The following is a 19244-nucleotide window of genomic DNA, read 5'->3' on the forward strand; positions in this document are numbered from 1 at the left end:
TGAGGCAGGAGAATCGCTTGAACCTGGGAGGCAGAGGTTGCAGTGAGCCGAGACCAAGTCACTGCACTCCAGCCTCGGTGACAGAGAAAGACTCTGTCTCGGAGAAAAAAAACAACTTATCACTAGAGCACAGGAGTTCCCCCTTACCCTTGAGGGATACATCCCAAGACCCCCAGTGTATGCCTAAAGCCACTGAACTCTATATATACTATGTTTTTTCCTGCATATATGTATATACCTGTGAAGAAGTTTAATGTATAAATTGCTCATAGTAAGATATTAAAAATAATGATAAAACAAAAAAATTATAACACTACTGTATAACAAAAGTGATGTGCATATGATCTCTCTCTCAGAAACTCTAATTGTACTTACTCACCTGTTTTTGCACCAATCATGAAAAGTGAAACTGTGAATAAGGTGAGGGGTACTGTATTATCATTTAGTGTGTGTGAAACCGTGAATAAGGTGGGGGGGTACTGTATTGTGATTTAACAAGTGCGAGATCGGGAATAAGGTGTGTAGGGTACTGTGTCATCATTTAACGTGTGTGCGAGATCGGGAATAAAATGTGTGGGGTACTGTATGATGATTTAACGTGTGCGAGATGGGGAATAAGGTGGGGAGGTACTGTGTCATCATTTAATGTGGTGTTGTCCTCTCCCTCTTCTAGAATGTAAGCTCTATGAGGGTAAGAACTATTAGTTTGAAAAATTATGGGTCCCCAGTGCCTAACACAGGGCTTGGCACCTAGCAGGCACTAACTACATTTTAGTAGACTGAATGTAGATTCCCAGAGTATGGAATGAACAGCACTATCAGCAGCAACTCTGTCAAAAAACCACTAAACTCTTTATTGTTGTTGCCAGTCATGATCGCTGACGTAATCTAGTCCAGCCTCCTTTGTGAGCAGATGGGGAACCACAGCACACAGAGGCATAGTAAAGTCCCTCAATGTCACACTGCTGGCTGCTCTCTCAGTCTGTTCCTTCAAAGCAGCATTGGCTGGGCTCATGGCTCATGCCTGTTATTCCAGCACTGTGGGAGGCTGAGGTGGTTGGATCGCCTGAGGTCAGGAGTTCGAGACCAGTCTCGCCAACTGGTCTCGACTGAAAATACAAAAATACAAAATACAAAAATTAGCTGGGTGTGATGGCACACGCCTGTAATCCCAGCTACCTGGGAGGCTAAGGCAGAAGAATCACTTGAACCTGGGAGGCAGAGGTTGCTGTGAGCTGAGATCACGCCACTGCACTACAGCCTGGGAGACAGAGCAAGACTCTGTCTTAAAAAAAAAAAAAAAAAGCAGCATCAAACATGAGCAGATTCAAGGGGATGAACAGTGAGCTAGGCAGAAACAGCATCATTGCTGGTAGAGTGGGCATTCTGTACATACTGACCTGGATCTGAGACAGTCAGATAGGCTCCCACTTCACTGATATAATAGGATTTTTCATCCTGTAAAACAGCAGGGGGTTAACCTTTGGGTAATCTCTATTCGTATGTTTACAATCTTGGTTTACAAACTTTGTTCAGGATTCCAGCTATTAAATCTAGATATAAGGGCTTGGGAGGTACTTGGTACTGGGTCATAATTGAAAATTATGAAAATTCCAAAAAAGTAAACATACCACAAAATAAATAAATAATAACTAACAGTTTTCCCCTGGCCCCCAATTCCCCTACTGCATACTGGTTGCTCGGGCCTGATACTCAAATTCCACCAGTACAATTTGAGTCCCTTCAGCTGGGCCAAACTTCTCCCTGTTAAAATGCAAGTCCATCGGGAAGATGGAGGAGCAGGAGGAGCCTCTATTAAGCTTTTACTAGTAATTACTACCTAAGGGTAGGAATTCTTATCCTGAGGCCACTCATCCTTTCATTTTTAAGGCCATCTGGCTTAGAAGGCTCATCCTTAAGAATACCATGGGTGGACCTCACAGGGTCCATAACCCCCCTGGGAAAAATAATGTATACAAAATGGTGTGTGCTTGTTCCTATGTAGGGTGTCAGTGGCTTCACACAGATCCATGGGTCTGTATTTTCGAAATGGCTGAATGGGGCCACTGAAGAGGATTCTGGGAAGAAATGCCTTACTCTGAGAAGCCTGGGTTTTCTGTAGAAGAGAACCCCAAGTGGTTGCATGTTAAACACAAAGCAGCACTCCCACATTTCATCTAGGAGTTACCTTCCCATAAAAACCAAACCAAACTACAAAACAGCCCTACAAAACCAAAGGGAATGAAACCTTCAAGGGAACTGATTTGGGGTATAGCAGGGTAAGCTGAAAAGAGAGTTTCTATTTTTTAATTGAGGTGATCCACAGTGTTTTAAACATTCATTGGAAAAGTATCTACGAATAGGAAGTACAAAAATGACCGAGCAACCCAAATCAGAACCTGAAACTGAGTTACTTCTAGAAGTTTCAAATATAGTCATTAGAGAAACTTAACAACACTAATCTTGACCACATTAGCGTTCATTTGTGTATGATTAGTGGATAAAATGTTGATTCATTACACAGCCAAAGCGTTCCATAAATACAAACTGTTGTAGTAAGGTCACTGATACTGATGCACTGAGCTCTAGATCCTACAGTTCCTTGAACAGCACCTGTCACACGCCAGCTTCTTACCCTGTGTTGGGCACTGTCTCAGGCATGTCCATGCACTTGCCTTATTTAAATCTCACCATCACCATGAGAGAAAATGAGGCTGGGTGACTTGCTCCAGGTCACAGCTCTAAGATAGGACCTCCAGCTCTGCCTGCCTCTGAGTCCAGCCTTTAACAGCTCCTTCATACCCACCCCATGCCAGGCATCGCTGTAGGTCCGGGAAGAGGACCTGCTTGCCTCCTTCAAGGTGCTCAGTCTCTTGGGTCTTTAAGGCAAGTTGAACGATGCCCTTGGAACTCCATTTACTTTAGGGAGAAACCTCTTTTTTAGATATCATCTTTGTGTTGCTTTTACATACCATTTATTAAGGGCAATTTTTTTTTTATTTGGAGCCTCTCTTAATAGAAGAGACACTTATACTTCAGGTCCACAGTCAGGGTTACAAGAACCCCTCCGCATCCGTAAGGGCAAGGAGGACCCACTGAAGGGTTTTAAGCAGGGCCGGGACATAAACACAGCTTTGTTTTTGGAAATGGCTCAGGCTACACTGTGAGACTGATTTGAGGAGCACCGGAACAGTGATGGGGGCAGCTGACTCCTCAGAGGCCTCTTGGAATCTTCCCTTCCCTTTGGTATCTCCCTGACCTGTCCCACCGAAGGAAAAACATGATTGGCATTTCTGTGAGGGTTTCACAATTCACCACATGCATGCTTTCACTGACATTGGCTCATGTGATCCTTACAACAACCCCCTGAGACAGATTCAGTATTATCGGACCATTTTACAGCTGAGAACAAAGAGACTCAAGAGTTAAAGCATCTACCTCAGATGCTCATAGTCTGTAGGTGAAACAAAGCAAGGGCCTGCCCTACATTTTCCTCCACGGGACGCGTGGGTATAGAACAAAAATTCGTTATATGAGAATTTCCTCTCACATTCCCTGAAATGCAGCTGAAGCCTGTAGCCATTGATGGGAAGCAGGACCGGCTACAGAATGAATTTCTGGGGCTTAGAACAGAATGAAAGCGTGGGCCACTTGTTCAAAATCAAGAAGCTCATCTGGCAACAGCAAAGCATGAAAACCAGCATGAACCCTTCCGAACGCACAGGCCGAGCACCCGTGAGCAGTCCCTGACAGGCAGGGCCACTGCTGTCCCACAACAATCTCTGCTTTCTGGGGCTAATCAGTGAGGCCTTCCACAAGCAGAGCGCACACAGTCACGGCTGGTTTGTCTTACGGACACTCAGGACAGAGTCTGGAACCTGTACTCAGATTTCTTTCCATTTTGGCTGAGTCAAATGTTGACTAGAACTAAGCTGATGTCTAGCTTTTTTCTTTTTTGAGTCGGAGTCTCCCTGTCACTCAGGTTGGTGGGCAGTGGCAAGATCTTTGCTCACTGCAGCCTCAACCTGCCGGGCTCACGTGATCCTCCTGCCTGAGCCTCCCAAGTAGCTGGGACTATAAGCATAGACAGCCAGCTAATTTTTTTAAAAAGTTTTTTATATAGATGGAGTCTCACTATGATGCCCAGGCTAGTATTGAACTCCTGGCCTCAAGAGATCCTCCCTGCTTGGCCTCTCCAAGTATTGGGATTACAAGGAATAAGGCTTGAGGTATGAGCAGCTACGTCCAGCCATGATGTCTATCTTCAGGGTAAAGGAAAAGTATCTGTTAGGTGGATTCATGTAATCAAAAAGGCAGGGGGATATTTAGCTTTCTTAAGATTCCAAGTTTGACCTGACATTATCATACTTCAGTTGCCCTACACATCCTTTCTGAATCACCCTTTCCATCTGGTATTCATGGCATAGGGTATACGGTCTTGTCTCAGCACCATTCAAGACAGACATGGCTTCTGTTCCTAAGTCCCTATTAAATGTTTCTTTCCCAGAAAAAAAAAAAATTCCAAGTTTGACGTAACTACGTATACCCTAGCATGAGGCTTAGACAATTGTGCCACTCTGCTCCATGGAGTTGACGTGTTACAGGATGGTCTTAAAGGAAATAGAATCGTCTTTGGTGAACTTTTTCTGTAAATATTTTGGGCTCTGTGGTCCTTTGTTAATCCGTCGAGGAACCTTAACATCCTCCTTAGCAAAACTGAGGGTCCACCACCATGTCTGCCTTCATACCAGCCATCCTGCCCATTGGACGCCAGCATGCCAATGACGTGGGATCCTAAGGTCCCCCCGTCCACTTCTGCAAAACACACCATGGAAGTTTCAGAGTCCCAGATGTTCAGGATGTGAATTTTGTCTTCAGCATCCATCAGGCCGTTTTTGCTCAACATTGTACTAAATCAAGAAAGCTTCGTTCTGGACACAGCAAAGGGAACCTGTGATCTACTTTTTGGCACTCTGACCCAGAGTTCTCTGCAAAATGTAGATTTTCTCTTTCATGGATTCATTTGTTTATCAGACGTTTGCTAAAGATATACTATATATAGAGTCAGGGTGGCTACCAGAGAACAATGTGAATGGGCCATAGACTTTGCCTTGGGGATGGCAAAATGTGTGGCAAGCGCTTTGATGAATGTTGAGGAACAATGAAGAACGGGCACCAGGGAAGTAACAGGAGGAAGCCTCTCATCTTACCTGACGTGGAAGTGGGGAAGGGGGAATTTACAGGGTGATGATATTTGAGTTATTTTGAGAAGGATGAATGCTAACAGGGCTGAGGGGTGGGAGGGGCCTTCCAGGCAGAGGGAAAAGTACCAGGGGAAACAGGGCATGGGAAGTACAGATGACTGGGGGAGTTTTAAGTGGTGCGCTCTGAGGGTATTAGCACTTGAACACCGGTCACGGTCCTCAGAAACCCAGCCCATAGCCCACGAGGGTTCCAAATGCCCGTCAAAGGCTCTGGAGACCAGTCTGAGCAACAGAAAACCCATCTCTACAAAAAATACAAAAATTAGCTGGGCATGAGGGCATGTACCTGTAGTCCCATCTACTGTGGGAGGATCACTTGAGTCCAGGAAGTCAAGCCTGCAGTGAGCTATGATCCTGCCACCACACTTCAGCCTGGATAATAGAGGGAGGGCCTGGCTCAAAAAAAAAAAAAAAAAAAAAAAAACCTCTGGGAAAACACCAGGTGGGTGTGCAGCATTGATTCCAAGACCTCAGCTGGCCAGTGCCCTGCCCGACCCTGGCACCTTACCTCTCGTGATGGTTGATTTCCCTATGTCTCGAGCCAGGCCTGGAGACCTACAGCTGTCACCCAAAGGGTTGGAGGAGAAACGGCTGGTGCTGAGCACAGGCCACACTTACGGAAGGATGTGTTAAAAGCAACTATCCCACCAGGACGGATGTCCCAGGGAGGTCGGGGGAGAGATGAATGTTATCTTGAACTTGAAGGGTCCCAACAGCTTTCAGCATGTCCCCCTCACCAAAGGAGACACTGACAGGGAAATGTTTTCAGTTCTCTAAAAAATGAAACTGAGGCCGGGCGCAGTGGCTCACACCTGTAATCCCAGCACTTTGGGAGGCTGAGGCAGGTGGATCATGAGGTCAGGAGTTCAAGACCAGACTGGCCAACATGGTGAAACCCCATCTCTACTAAAAATACAAAAATTAGCTGGGCATGGTGGCTTGTGCCTGTAATCCCAGCTACTTGGGAGGCTGAGGTAGAAGAATTGCTTGAACTGGGACCAGGCAGGTGGAGGTTGCAGTGAGCTGAGATCTCGCCACTGCACTGCAGCCTGGGCTACAGAGGGAGACTCCAACTCAAAAAAAAAAAAAAAAAAGAAAAAGAAACTGAGGAAAAAAGAAAGGAAATCCCCCTCTCCTGACCCCACTAGGGGCCAAATACCACACTGAATACCTTTACATACTTCAGCTTAGCACACTCTTATGACAGCTCAGCAAAGTAAGTACTCACTGGCCCTATCTCACAGAAGAGGGACTGAGGCTCAGAGATCACGAGCAGCCTGTCCATGGTCACAAAGCAAATGCTCGGGAGCTCGGGATAATTTGTCTTGATTGAACAACAAGGACAAGGGACTGATTTTGTGTTGTTGTCATTGGTAGTATTTCAATTAAAAAAACTACAAATTGGGCCGGGGCCGGTGGCTCATGCCTGTGATCTCAGCACTTTGGAGGGCTGAGGTAGGCAGATCACTTGAGGTCATGAATTCAAGACCAGCCTGGCCAACATGGTGAAACCCTGTCTCAACTAAGGAATACTAAAATTAGCTGGGTGTGGTGGCACTTGCTTGTAATCCCAGCTACTTGGGAAGCTGAGGCAGGAGAATCGCTTGAACCCAGGAGGCAGAGGTTGCAGTGAGCCGAGATCGTGCCACTACACTCCAACCTGGGTGACAAGAGCAAAATGCCATCTCAAAAAAAAAAAAAAAAAAAAAGAAATTCTTGTCATCTCTATAGTTTAACTTCAATTTCCCAGAGACAGAGCAGTCATTCCACCCCGACTGTCTTCCCCCGTTGGTCTGAGGGGTTACGTATGAAGGATCGCGCCCTTCTCACTCGGTCCCAAAAGGAAACCACTGATTTCTCAAATGCAAATTCTACCTTGGTATGCACCAGGAGAATAAAGCCTTTGAGACCAAGTTAATAATGACAACAATCAGAACCACCACCCTTCAACAATCGTTGTTATATGCTATGCTAGACAGTTTACATACCCCGTTCTCATCCTCCCAAAGGCCCTACTAAGTAGGTGTAATTATTTCCATCTCACAGACTGGGAAACGAGCCGCAGCTCCCCCGAGATCCTGCAGCTAATCCCAGCTGCAAGGGGCCTCTCAGCGCCTCCTCCCAGCTCCTCCTGGGGCTATTTGAAGGACACTCTGGGGTGAGCAGAGGCAAGTCTCTCCCTGGGGAGTGGGATGACCAGCCCAGCCCCCTCTGGTCTGCAAGACATTTGCCCGTTTCAATCACAGCAACTGCAGCTGAGCCTCTTGAGTATCCATCACTTCCCATGTCTGGGGCATGCTCTTTACAGAGGTGAACTTGAAGTCCTTTCCGCCAGTTTTCAAATGCTAAAATAAAGCCCAGACAGGTGAAGTTGCCTACGCAATATCCCAAGGAGAGCAAGCGATAGAGCCAAATCCGCGGTGAGACTCTCTGACCTCAGTCTCTGTCCACCTTGCTTCACTGCCCCTTCCCGGGTACGATCTGGGAAACTCAGTGCCTGAATTCTGCCAGCTGTGGTTGGAAAGAACCTGTTCTGACATTTGATTTTGGCTTTTGAATAACCCTGTTCCTCTGGTGTCCTCTGGGAATTTCTGCAGGTTTATTCATCTGCACCACTTCCTCCTTTGGCTGGTTTGCAAAGGGCTTGGGTACTTAAGTTCCCCAGAGGCCAAGTCTCCCCTAAGAGGCCCTGAAACCCTTCTTGGGCTGCACGGAAGGAGCTGAAGGGGGACGAAGGCAAATATCAGATGTTGATACTTCCTCCTCTCCATCCCCAAGAGCCTCACTCTTATCAACAAAGCTCTCAAACTGAAGTGTGAGCTTGCACTCCTGGACCCCAGGATGAGGGAGAGGGAAAGCTATGCTAGATGCAGTTTGTGCAAAGGAGCTCAGGCCTCACCTTGGTAAATGTGAAGTTCACAAATCCTCCCTGAAAATTCAACAGAAGGTTGGATTTTCGGGTGCCACAGTTCCCAGAGGCTTGGGTCGCGTTGGGGTCGATGTTGAAGTATCTCCGAGGCGAAAAAACCTAAACCAAGTAAGACAGATCAGCTAAGTGAGAGGCAGAAGAAAACTCTAGCTAGAGAACCGGAAGCACAGGCTAGTACATGAGTCTGGAACTTACAGCTGAGTATTCACTGGAGAACTGCAGAGTCCCCAGACAACACCTCTCACTTCCAAACTGCTCTGTTGGAAAGCTTTCTTAAAGAGTTCTCACCGGGCATGGTGGCTCATGCCTGTAATCCCAGCACTTTGGGAGGTTGAGGTGGGTGGATCACCTGAGGTCAGGAGTTCGAGACCAGCCTGGCCAAGATGGTGAAACCCCCTCTCTACTAAAAATACAAAAAATTAGCTGGGGATAGTGGCAGGCACCTGTAATCCCAGCTACTAGGGAGGCTGAGGCAGGAGAATTGCTTGGACCCAGGAGGCAGAGGTTGCAGTGAGCTGAGATCACGCCACTCACTGCATTCCAGCCTGGGTGACAGAGCAAGACTCCGTCTCAAAAAAAAAGAGGAATTCTCCCACAAAGAGGAGTTCCTTTGTAAATAATTGATGACAGGTATATTCCTGAGAAACGGCATGGAATTTATGTTAAGTCAAACATGTTAAATGATACTATAGGGAAGGCTTTGCTCTGTAAGGTACCTTTGTATCAAATGACAACCTGGATGTGGAAGTTTCCTTTGAAACCATTAAAGTTTGCAGACAAAGAAAATGTTGTTTTAGTGATTCCTTCAGTACATTGAGTAATCACAACCCCTCTCCGTCTCCATCTTCTTGTTAATGCGGATTTCCGTATTAATGTCATATAATAATGGAGCCATAGGGACCATCTGACTTAAAGCTCTCATTTCACAGGAAAGGATATGAGGCTTATAAATCCTGGAGGGGTAAGGAGGGGCTCAGATCAACGCTGAACCGTCCAGGACACTCTGCCCATGTTGGCTAAAAGTGAGGGGTGTGAATATTTACTTGTTTGCCTTCCTCTCTCCAACCAGAAAACAGAACATAGAAAATTAGTTTCTATCTCCATGTACATCCTAAAACAGAATCACCTTTTAATGGAGCACCTTTTAATGAGCTCACAGTGATTTGCTTCATTTAAAGACACGGATGCGGGGAACGCTCACTCCTAGCAAGGCAAACTCCACTCAGACTTCTGGAGGTGTTGTTGCAGCCCTGTGGCCCCCACTTACCGACTCCTTGTCTTGAACGATCAGCTGTATCCCCATTTCTGCTTTTATACAGAGTCTGCTTCCATTCAGAACCTGGTAAGTTCCAGTCTTGGCAGACGTCGGCTGAGGGGCGAGGGTGGGTGCAGGAACGGTGGAGACAGGCGGGGCTGTCCCGGTGGTATTCTGTGTGGCCGCAGTTGTGCCTGGGGCATGGGTGGGTTGAACGGGCTTCTGGCCGCCTGTGCTTTTGCGTGGTGTCGTGGGTAACGTTGCTGGAAGGATGGTCTGGTTACTGGGTTGGGTGGCGTTCCTAGTTGTGTGGCTGACAGTTGATGAACTGGTTCCGGTTGTATGAGCCGGTGGGGTGATGGTGGCGGCTGGCTGTGAACGAGGGGCTGAGCTGGGGCCGCCCGTCGCTTCAGTAACTGGAGCAGCCGTGTGTGAGTTGTTGGGTGTGTCCTGGGTTGTGACCAGGGTATGGAAAATTGGGCTGGTGGTTTCGGTGGTTGTTGGGGTTTTCATTGTGGACGCTGTTTGAGAGGTGATGTGACCGTCCACCAGTCTTGCTGCTGAAGTTTGGGGAGGTGCTTGGTTAGCTGGCTGCGGGACAGGTTTTGCTGTGTCCTGTCCTGTTGCTGCTGTAGTGGGCTGAGAATAATCTCTGGCTTCCGGAAACGCCTTTGCTCTCATTTGACTGCCATCCTGCAAAATTACTGAAAATCAGGAGACAGAAGTATTAAAAACACTAACCAGTTGCTTACAAGGTCCCTCTCCCATCCCCATCTTAATATTTGTTCATAAAAAAAACCCCTAACATGCATATTTTCATAGTTGGGCGAAGTTACGAGGGTACGACAATGAAGCAAACGTCACCAGAGTCTACCCCTGGGCCGCAGCGGTCACGTTCTGGTTGTACCCACGTCTTCTACAGGGTGATGACCATCCCACAGACATTCCTCCACACCCAGCCCCTTTGCCTGTGTGGGGTGTGCTACGAATACACACACCAAAGCAATCGTGCTCAGCTAGATACCTAAGTGTCAACACTTCTTCATCCTCCTCCTTCAAATGTGAGTCCAGAGAGTTGACATAAAATAGTGTTCCTGGATAAACAGCTGCTGTGTGACCTAATAGAGCTGGGCAGCATGAATCATGGCAAAAAGCTTTACAGAGTTATACAGTTTTCATAGAATCATAGAATCCCATGTTTGAAAAGGGTCTTAAAACTCCTCTAGTCCAAACCCTAATCTTTTTATTTTTATGTTTTTGAGACAGAGTCTCGCTTTGTCACCCAGGCTGGAGTGCAGTGGTACAATCTCGGCTCACTGCAATCTCTGCCTCCCAGGGTCAAGCGATTCTCCTGCCTCAGCCTCGTGAGTAGCTGAGATGACAGATGTGAGCCAACATGCCCAGCTAATTTTTGTATTTTTAGTAGAGACGGGTTTCACCATGTTGTCCGGGCTGGTCTCGAACTCCTGATCTTGTGATCCGCCTGCCTTGGCCGCCCAAAGTGCTGGGATTACAGGAGTGAGCCACCGCACCCGCCCCGAACCCTAATCTGATGTCTGAATTATCCCTACGGATCTGTGCCATGTGTTCATCCAGCGGAGCCTTAAATGTTCCCAGTGACAGGAGACTCATCTCTTCACAATATAGTCCTTTTCATTTTTTAAAAAAATCTTGTCACCTGTTGTTTTCTCAATATAGACCAATTCTTGTCATTTTCTTACTTAACTTTTGGAGTGGCCCAGTCTGTCTCAACCAAGAAAGCAAAGGCACGGCTGCTCTGTTATTTCAGAAAGCTGCCCTTAGTGTTCTGGCTTCCATGTCGGCTCCTCAGGGCATCTTGTCCTCCTCATAAAAAATAGGTCGTCACATCCACGATTCTCCACTGCAGCCGCGTTAATTATAACGTGTAATTAGACATGGGATGGCATTCAAACATTTCACAATCAGCCTGGCCGGTATGTACCAGCCGAATATTTCCCCTGATGAAATGTTTGCTTCTTGGTTTATTTGTCAGTCGTGGATCTTTCCTTGTAGCTTCAGAGTACCCTGAAGGTGAGAACTGTGTGTGCTGTTTTCACCACCAGAGCCTTGCAGCGACAGAGGTCAGTAAATATGGGTCGAGCAAATAAATGACTGTGTTAATTGTAGGCCTTTTGGGATTATTGTAAGGCTCAAATGAGTTGATTTAAGTAAAACTCTTCATGGACCATTAAGCACTCAGACAACGTTTACTGTGGTCACGGATCCCCTGCAGAGCCTGTCCATAAGGGCAGAAGGCCGCTGGTTCTTTTCCAACTAGAATAGATCTGTCCTTGCCTCCTTCCAGGCACATATGGATCCAGAAAAGTGAACAAAACACAGATGATGGGCCGGGCACGGTGGCTCACATCTGTAACCCCAGCACTCTGGGAGGCCAAGGGGCCGATCATCTGAGGTCAGGAGTTCAAGACCAGCCTGGCTGACATGGTGAAACCCCACCTGTACTAAAAATACAAAAATTAGCTAGGCTTAGTGGTGTGCACCTATAATTCCAGCCACTTGGGAGGCTGAGGAAGGAGAATGGCTTGAACCCGGGAGGCAGAGGGTGCAGTGAGCTGAGATCGTGCTGTTGTATTCCAGCCTGACCAACAAGAGCAAAACTCCATCTCAAAACAAGAACAACAATGAAAACAGATGATGTCTTTAGGAGTCTATGGTCAGGCACACTGAGAGATGGCTGTGTTCCTTCTGTTTTGTGGTTTTTCTGTGTTTACCCAGGACACTCAGCAGAGCTGGAGCTGTCCTATGCTGGGCTGGGACTTGGGAAAACACAGTAAGGGAAAGGAGATCACGCCATGCTAGTATTTACAAAGTCCCGAAGTTCATCCCCAGTCAAAATCATTTGTACCTGCCTTTTCTCTCTCCCTCCTCTATTGAATACATTTCGAAGTGGTTACTTTTCTCACATTAATAACAATAAAAATTCCAAGTTACTGGACGCTTACTACATGGAAGGTCTCAAGCCAAGGGTCACCTTTTACCAAGTTCTCCCAAAAACCCTTTGGTGGGTACCACTCCATCCGTCTTTCAAATGAGGAAACTAGGGCTTGGAGGATTTCAGCCATTTGACCTTCATGACACAACTAGTCGAAGCTGGGGCTGAGACTCGGGCACCTGTGCGCCTGTGTCAGAGCTCGCCCTTGGATTCGAGGGGTGGTGGAGGTGGAGCGTCCCAGGGAAGAATGGTGAGAGAAGATGCAGAAGCAGAGGGGAGGGGAGGAGGAGGGTGCCCTCTGGTGACCCCAATTCACAGAAACCGAATAATGATGATCCTTGGTGAGGATCTCAAAAGTTCATGGGCTGAAATGGGGATTCTTTTCCAGAAGAGGTCTAACTTTAAGCCCAGGAGTAAAACCCGTGAATTAACTTCTGTACAGCTGGTTTGCAAAACAGGAAAGACAAAAGCATCAGTTCATGATGCCTTAAAAACCTTTTAAAAAGACCGACTGTTATTAGTAACATGAAGTTATTTGAGATCATTATTTAAGAGTCTTTTCTTGAACCTAAAGTATTCCTTTGGACAAGTTAAATGCATGATACTTGAGAGTTGGAGGTTTGATGGGCCGTAGGTTTACTTTGCAAACTTTTGTGAAATCCCTACGTGTAGAACCTTTATACATATGTCGCGGAGCTTGGAGAAAAATTTTTCACTTTGAGATTATAATGGAGGTTGAGTGTTGCTGAAGATTTATTTGAGCCATTCATTTGAGCAAAACCTGCATTGCTGGTTCTTGGGTCAAACACCAAGAGTCTCTTTAGGTTCATACTATTACTATGGAGAATGAGAATTCACTCTCAAATGTGTCTTCCAGGACCAACTCGTGGTGAAAAATAAAGATGGCTACAGAGAAGTCCAGGAGACTAGAAATCACTAGCCAGTCTTTCTCTTAGGGAGGTGATCATATCTCTGCTAACATCCTACTGTGTATGGCTGGTACTTATAAGCAATAATCTTCTCAACTGAGTACAATTTCCTAAACTGAGTGGTGCCCCCTTTGAAAAAAAAAAGTCAGGCCGGGCGTGGTGGCTCACGCCTGTAATCCAAGCACTTTGGAGGCCAAGGCAGGAGGATCACCTGAGGTCAGGAGTTCAAGACCAGCCTGACCAACATGGTGAAACCCTGTCTTAAAAAAAAAAAAAAAAAAAAAGAAGAAAGAAAAAAAGAAAAAAAAAGTCTTCCTCAAGATGCAACTGGGACTATTCTCTTGTGGTAATGAGTGAACTCAAATAAATAAAAGAAGCACTTAGGTGTTCACAAGTGACCAGCATCCTAAACCAGGCATCAAGGTGTGCCTGCTATGTAGGAAGCATTGGTGGGGTGGCTGGAGGTGGTGGCAGTTGAGATGTCTGGATACGGTGTGCAGGTGTAGGTATGTCTCTGGGTGGTGGACAGAAGGCTGGGCTGGCAGATGGCTCAACCACAAGTGCCAAGTTCACAGATGTTACAGACTGAACCTGTCAGAGGAGTATAGTTCTCACCCCTCTCCTTCCCTCTACTGGCCCTCCCCACCTCTCCTCCTCTCCCTGTAGGAGGGTGGGGGATAAAAGATGGGCAGGTGATTCGACTGGGGTAGGGCTGCTCTGCATTGCAAAGCAGCTCAGAAAGTCCGGATGAGCTGCTTTATGTATGTACATGACCACACGCATGTGACTGATTTCTGTCAAAATTGGGTCACAGTTTTTAAAAGAGATGTTTGGCCCTGTAGAGGTTTAATCAAGGTCACACATCTGTCTGAGGCCTAGAAAGAGGGTGGGGTGGTGGGCGGCCTGTAATCCTGCACTTTGGGAGGCCGGCCGAGGTGGGCGGATCACGAGGTCAAAAGATAGAGACCATCCTGGCCAACATGGTGAAACCCTGTCTCTACTAAAAATACAATAATTAGCCAGACATGGTGGTGTGTGCCTGTAGTCCCAGCTACCTAGGAGGCTGAGGCAGGAGAATCACTTGAACCCAGGAGGTGGAGGTTGCAGTGAGCTGAGATTGCACCACTGAATTCTAGCCTGGCGACAGAGAGAAACTCCGTATAAAAAAAAAAAAAAGAAGAAGCAAAGGCAGGTGTAGCTCAGACTCTGTCTCGACCCTCCCTCTATTTGCAGAACGTACATTGGTGTTCACAAACTCATCTGCCCACCCCACCCCACCCCAGCCTCTCTTCTCTAGAATTCAGGACACTCGGCAAACCAGCACCCCAGGCCCTGACCCATTGCTTGGACTCCACTAGATGGAAATTTGCATGGAGGGGTATTGGGAGGTTTTGGTTCCCCTCCAGCCAGTGCGTGTGAGATGAGTCATTGCCCAGTCCCCTGGGAAGGTCAGTGACCTCACAAGGGATCTTTCCCAGGTATTTTCCTGACAGCCAGTCCCTTCCCACACAGCCTTTGGTTGGTTGCCACACCACTCAACAGTATGTAGGAGTCCCCTCTCAGGCAGACCCCACACCAGGCACTGGGGCGAGGTCTTTGTTCTCAGGGGCCCTGTGAGGGCGACACAGAAGCGTGACAAGTGGTTTTTGTTGTTATTTTTTTCTCCGTGAGACAAGGTCTCACTGTCACCCAGGCTGGAATGCAGTGGCATGCACAGGGCCCACGGCAGCCCCAGCTTCCTGGGTTCAAGTGATCCTCCCACCTCACCCTCCCTAGTGGCTGGGACTACAGGCATGTGCCACCACACCAAGCTGATCTTTGCATTTTTTTGTAGTTTCACCATGTTGCCCAGGCCGGACAAACTCCTAGGCTGAAGCAATCCGCCTGTCTCAGACTCCCTGTAATCCCTGGGATTACAGGCAGGGACCACAGTGCCCGACTGACAAGTGTCCCTAGCAAACCCCCAGATACTATGAGAGTGTGGATAGGGTGGGAATCCAATACAGGGGTAAATTCTTCAGGCAGACAAGAGAGGAGATGGTTTCCAGACAGGAGGAGGAGGGTGGGTAAAGGTGCGGAGGATTCAGGAGACTTGCATGTCTGAAGAGCTGCAAGGGGGTCAGCGTCATGGGAACACAGGGACCGTATGGGGAAAGAGGGGCGAGGAGGGGAGGTCAGCAGGGAGCAGGCCTGGCAGGCCTCGGAGACTCTACTCTTGTCCGCAGAGCTCTGCGGAGCCCCACCGCCACGGCCACATCCAGGTTCAGGACATCACAGTTTAGCCCCCAGCACCTTTTCTGGCACCTATGCGGGCAGCAGAAGCGGCCCCAGCAGGGTGCAGCAGAGAGCCGAGGAGACCCTAGAGCAGAAAGGGTTCTAGCCCCGAGACAGGCTGCCGGCCAACTCTTCCCAAATTCAGCCTCCCCTTCTTTCTAACAGAACCTCAAGCTTCTGCTGAGTGCTGGCTGCCTGGAATAGAGAGCTCTAGGTCTAAGCTTCCTTTCTGGCTGGGTGGGAGCATGTGACTTTTAGCAAAAGCAAGAGAAGTGATAAGCTCCTGTGGGCCCTCTGGGAAGGTTGGGTGAAGGTGGCCCAAGCACCTGTGTGCCTGCCTTCTATGGCCCTTCTGTTTTTCCTCCTTTGGCCAGTCTGCAACTTGTATGTGACGGCCGGAGCTTCAGCAGACGTGTGGAACCATGAGGAGACCTTGAGGGTAGAAGTCACATACAGGATGGCGGGTCCCCAGTGGAGCACCCCCACACTCACATACAGGATGGTGGGTCCCAGTGGAGCACCCCCACACTCACATAGAGGATGATGGGTCCCAGTGGAGCACCCCCACACTCACATATAGGATGGCGGGTCCCAGTGGAGCACCCCCACACTCACATAGAGGATGGCGGGTCCCCAGTGGAGCACCCCCACACTCACATATAGGATGGTGGGTCCCAGTGGAGCACCCCCACACTCACATATAGGATGGTGGGTCCCAGTGGAGCACCCCCACATTCACATATAGGATGGCAGGTCCCCAGTGGAGCACCCCCACACTCACATATAGGACGGCGGGTCCCAGTGGAGCACCCCTACACTCACATAGAGGATGCTGGGTCCCCAGTGGAGCACTCCCACACTCACATATAGGATGACGGGCCCCCAGTGGAGCACCCCAATACTCACATATAGGATGACGGGCCCCCAGTGGAGCACCCCCACACTCACATATAGGATGCTGGGTCCCCAGTGGAGCACCCCCACACTCACATATAGGATGACGGGCCCCCAGTGGAGCACCTCCACACTCACATATAGGATGCTGGGTCCCCAGTGGAGCACCCCCACACTCACATATAGGATGACGGGCCCCCAGTGGAGCACCTCCACACTCACATATAGGATGCTGGGTCCCCAGTGGAGCACCCCCACACTCACATATAGGATGACGGGCCCCCAGTGGAGCACTCCCACACTCACATATAGGATGACGGGCCCCCAGTGGAGCACCCCCACACTCACATATAGGATGGCGGGTCCCCAGTGGAGCACACCCACACTCACATATAGGAAGGCGGGTCCCAGTGGAGCACCCCCACACTGGAACGGACCTGAATTTCTCTGGACATGTTTTCATGTGAGAGCATAACAAGCAACTATCTTGTTTAATCTACTGTTATTCTGGGCTTGTCTCTTACATGTAACTGAACCTACACTTAACTGATATGAACTTAAATCCACTCATTTTCTGGGGGAAAAATTTGAGATCAGGGAAGCAAGTTAACTGGATAAAGATTACTCAGAGAGTTTACCCAAAAGCTCTGTCTCTCCTAGCAAAACTTTCTGATGATTTGGCTGGGCATGGTGGCTCATTCCTGTAATCCCAGCACTTTGGGAGGCCAAGGCGGGTGGATCACCTGAGGTCGGGAGTTCGAGACCAGCCTGACCAACATGGAGAAAACCCATCTCTACTAAAAATACAAAATTAGCCAGGCTTGGTGGTGGGTATCTGTAGTCCCAGCTACTCAAGAGGCTGAGGCAGGAGAATCGCTTGAGCCCGGGAGGCAAAGGTTGCAGTGAGCCAAGATCGCGTCACTGCGCTCCAGCCTGGGCAACAAGAGCGAAACTCCATCTCAAAAAACAAAACAAAAAAACCCAAAACAACTTTCTGATGATTTTTGCTCATTTCCAATTTAACAAGTATTTCTGGAGCCTACACATGCAGGGCCCCGTGGCGCAATAGTATAGAGCCTGAACCCCAAGGCCAGATTTGGTTTTTGTTTTGTTTTGCTTGAGACACAGTCTACCATGTTGTCCAGGTTGGTCTCAAACTCCCGGCCTCAAGCGACCTTCCGCCTCAGGGTCCCAAAGTGCTGAGATTACAGGCCTGAGTCACTGCACCCAGCCAAAGCCAGACGTCTTGAATGCTGATCAAGAAATGCTACTCACTAACTGGGAGACCATGAGCAATTCCCTAACCTGCCTCTGCCTCAGTACCCTCATCTGTAAAATGGGGATAAGAATAGCATCTACTTCTCAGGGTTCTTATGAGACTAAATAAGTTATAGGTAAGTAGATGTATGAATAAAGCACACAGGCTAGCTGCTGTGGACACAGACTCTGGTTTGAAGCTTGACTCTGTCACTAGCTAGCTATGTGATCATGGGCAAGTTATTTAACCTCTTCGTGCTTCTGTTTCCTCACAAGTCAAATGGAGATACTAGCAGAACTTACAAAGCTGTTTTGTGGATGAAAGCACTTAGAACAGAGCCTGGCACCGAGGAAGTGCCAGTCAGCCATGGCCATCATTGTTATGACTGTGTGCTGGTGAGCCTGTACTGAGTGAAGAAGGCACTCACGGGCAGGAGGCTGAGAGGTGAACGGGGGGGAGGGACTGGAGAGACACACAGGAGAAGCGGGTGACATCACTCAGAAAGTCACTGCAGGAGGTGTTTTCCAGGCGCCATCTCATTTGTTTCCCGAATACTCCTGGCAGAGGATATTATTCTCCCCATTTTTCAGGGAGAGAACTGAGCACCCGAAAGCCTGGGTGATATGAACAAGCCCTCCCTGCCAGTAAGGGTCAGGGCAAGGGTTCGAATGCAGTTCCGTGAGACCCCACGATGGCCATGCAACACTGACTTGCCTTGGGACCTAGCACACCTCTGAGGAAGAAACGTCTCATGCACCCTTCACCCAGCTCACCTCTGAGAACTTGTAGCTCAGAAAGGAAAGGAGAATGTGGGCGTTGTCCCTCCACTTGCCCTTGCATGTGTCAATACTCACTGTGTTTTTATTTATTTATTTATTTATTGAGACAGAGTCTCACTCTCTCACCCAGGTTGGGGTGCACTGGCACAATCTCGGCTCACTGCAACCTCCGCCTCCTGGGTTCAAGCAATTCTCCTGCCTCAGCCTCCCAAGTAGCTGGGAATTATATGCCCAACTAATTTTTGTATTTTTAGTAGAGACATGGTTTCACCATGTTGGCGAGGCTGGTCTTGAACTCCTGACCTCAAGTGATCCACCCGCCTTGGCTTCCCAAAGTGCTGGGATTGCAGGCTGAGCCACCACACCCGGCCTGTCTATATAATTGTTTCTGAACCTATCCATCCATTCAACCAGCGCTCATAGACAGGTCAGTGTCTAGGCTGAGATTTTCTGCTTGTTTAATAGCTTGCCCTGTGAAGCGTAGTGATGACTTCCTCTTCTGTTTCCTAAGAGAATCTGAAACTGTAAGTCTGAAAGTGTGGCACAGGGGGAACTGCCTCAGTGAGGACAGCTGGCATGACCCTTCCCAGCGCTTCCGTAACATCCCTGGCATTCATGTTACAAGCAAGGGCCACCGCACACCCTGCTTGAGCCAGTTAGCTGGGCGGTGCGGATGGAGGCAGCTCTC

General features: G+C 48.3%; 1 protein-coding gene across 2 annotated transcripts in view; it reads right to left on the reverse strand.

The window, feature by feature from the left end:
* The window catches only part of LAMP3 (lysosomal associated membrane protein 3), a 36424-nt gene that overhangs the window by 15796 nt on the left and 1384 nt on the right, over positions 1-19244 (reverse strand). For both annotated transcript variants that reach the window (XM_039478999.2, XM_039478998.2), the window contains exons 2-4: positions 9461-10152; positions 8164-8292; positions 1401-1458 (exon numbers count right to left, since the gene is read on the reverse strand). In XM_039478999.2, coding sequence (XP_039334933.1) covers positions 1401-1458; positions 8164-8292; positions 9461-10152 — 879 coding nt within the window. The remainder of the gene's footprint in view (positions 1-1400; positions 1459-8163; positions 8293-9460; positions 10153-19244) is intronic.

Source organism: Saimiri boliviensis, chromosome 8 (assembly GCF_048565385.1).
Source record: "Saimiri boliviensis isolate mSaiBol1 chromosome 8, mSaiBol1.pri, whole genome shotgun sequence".
Lineage (NCBI taxonomy): Eukaryota > Metazoa > Chordata > Mammalia > Primates > Cebidae > Saimiri > Saimiri boliviensis.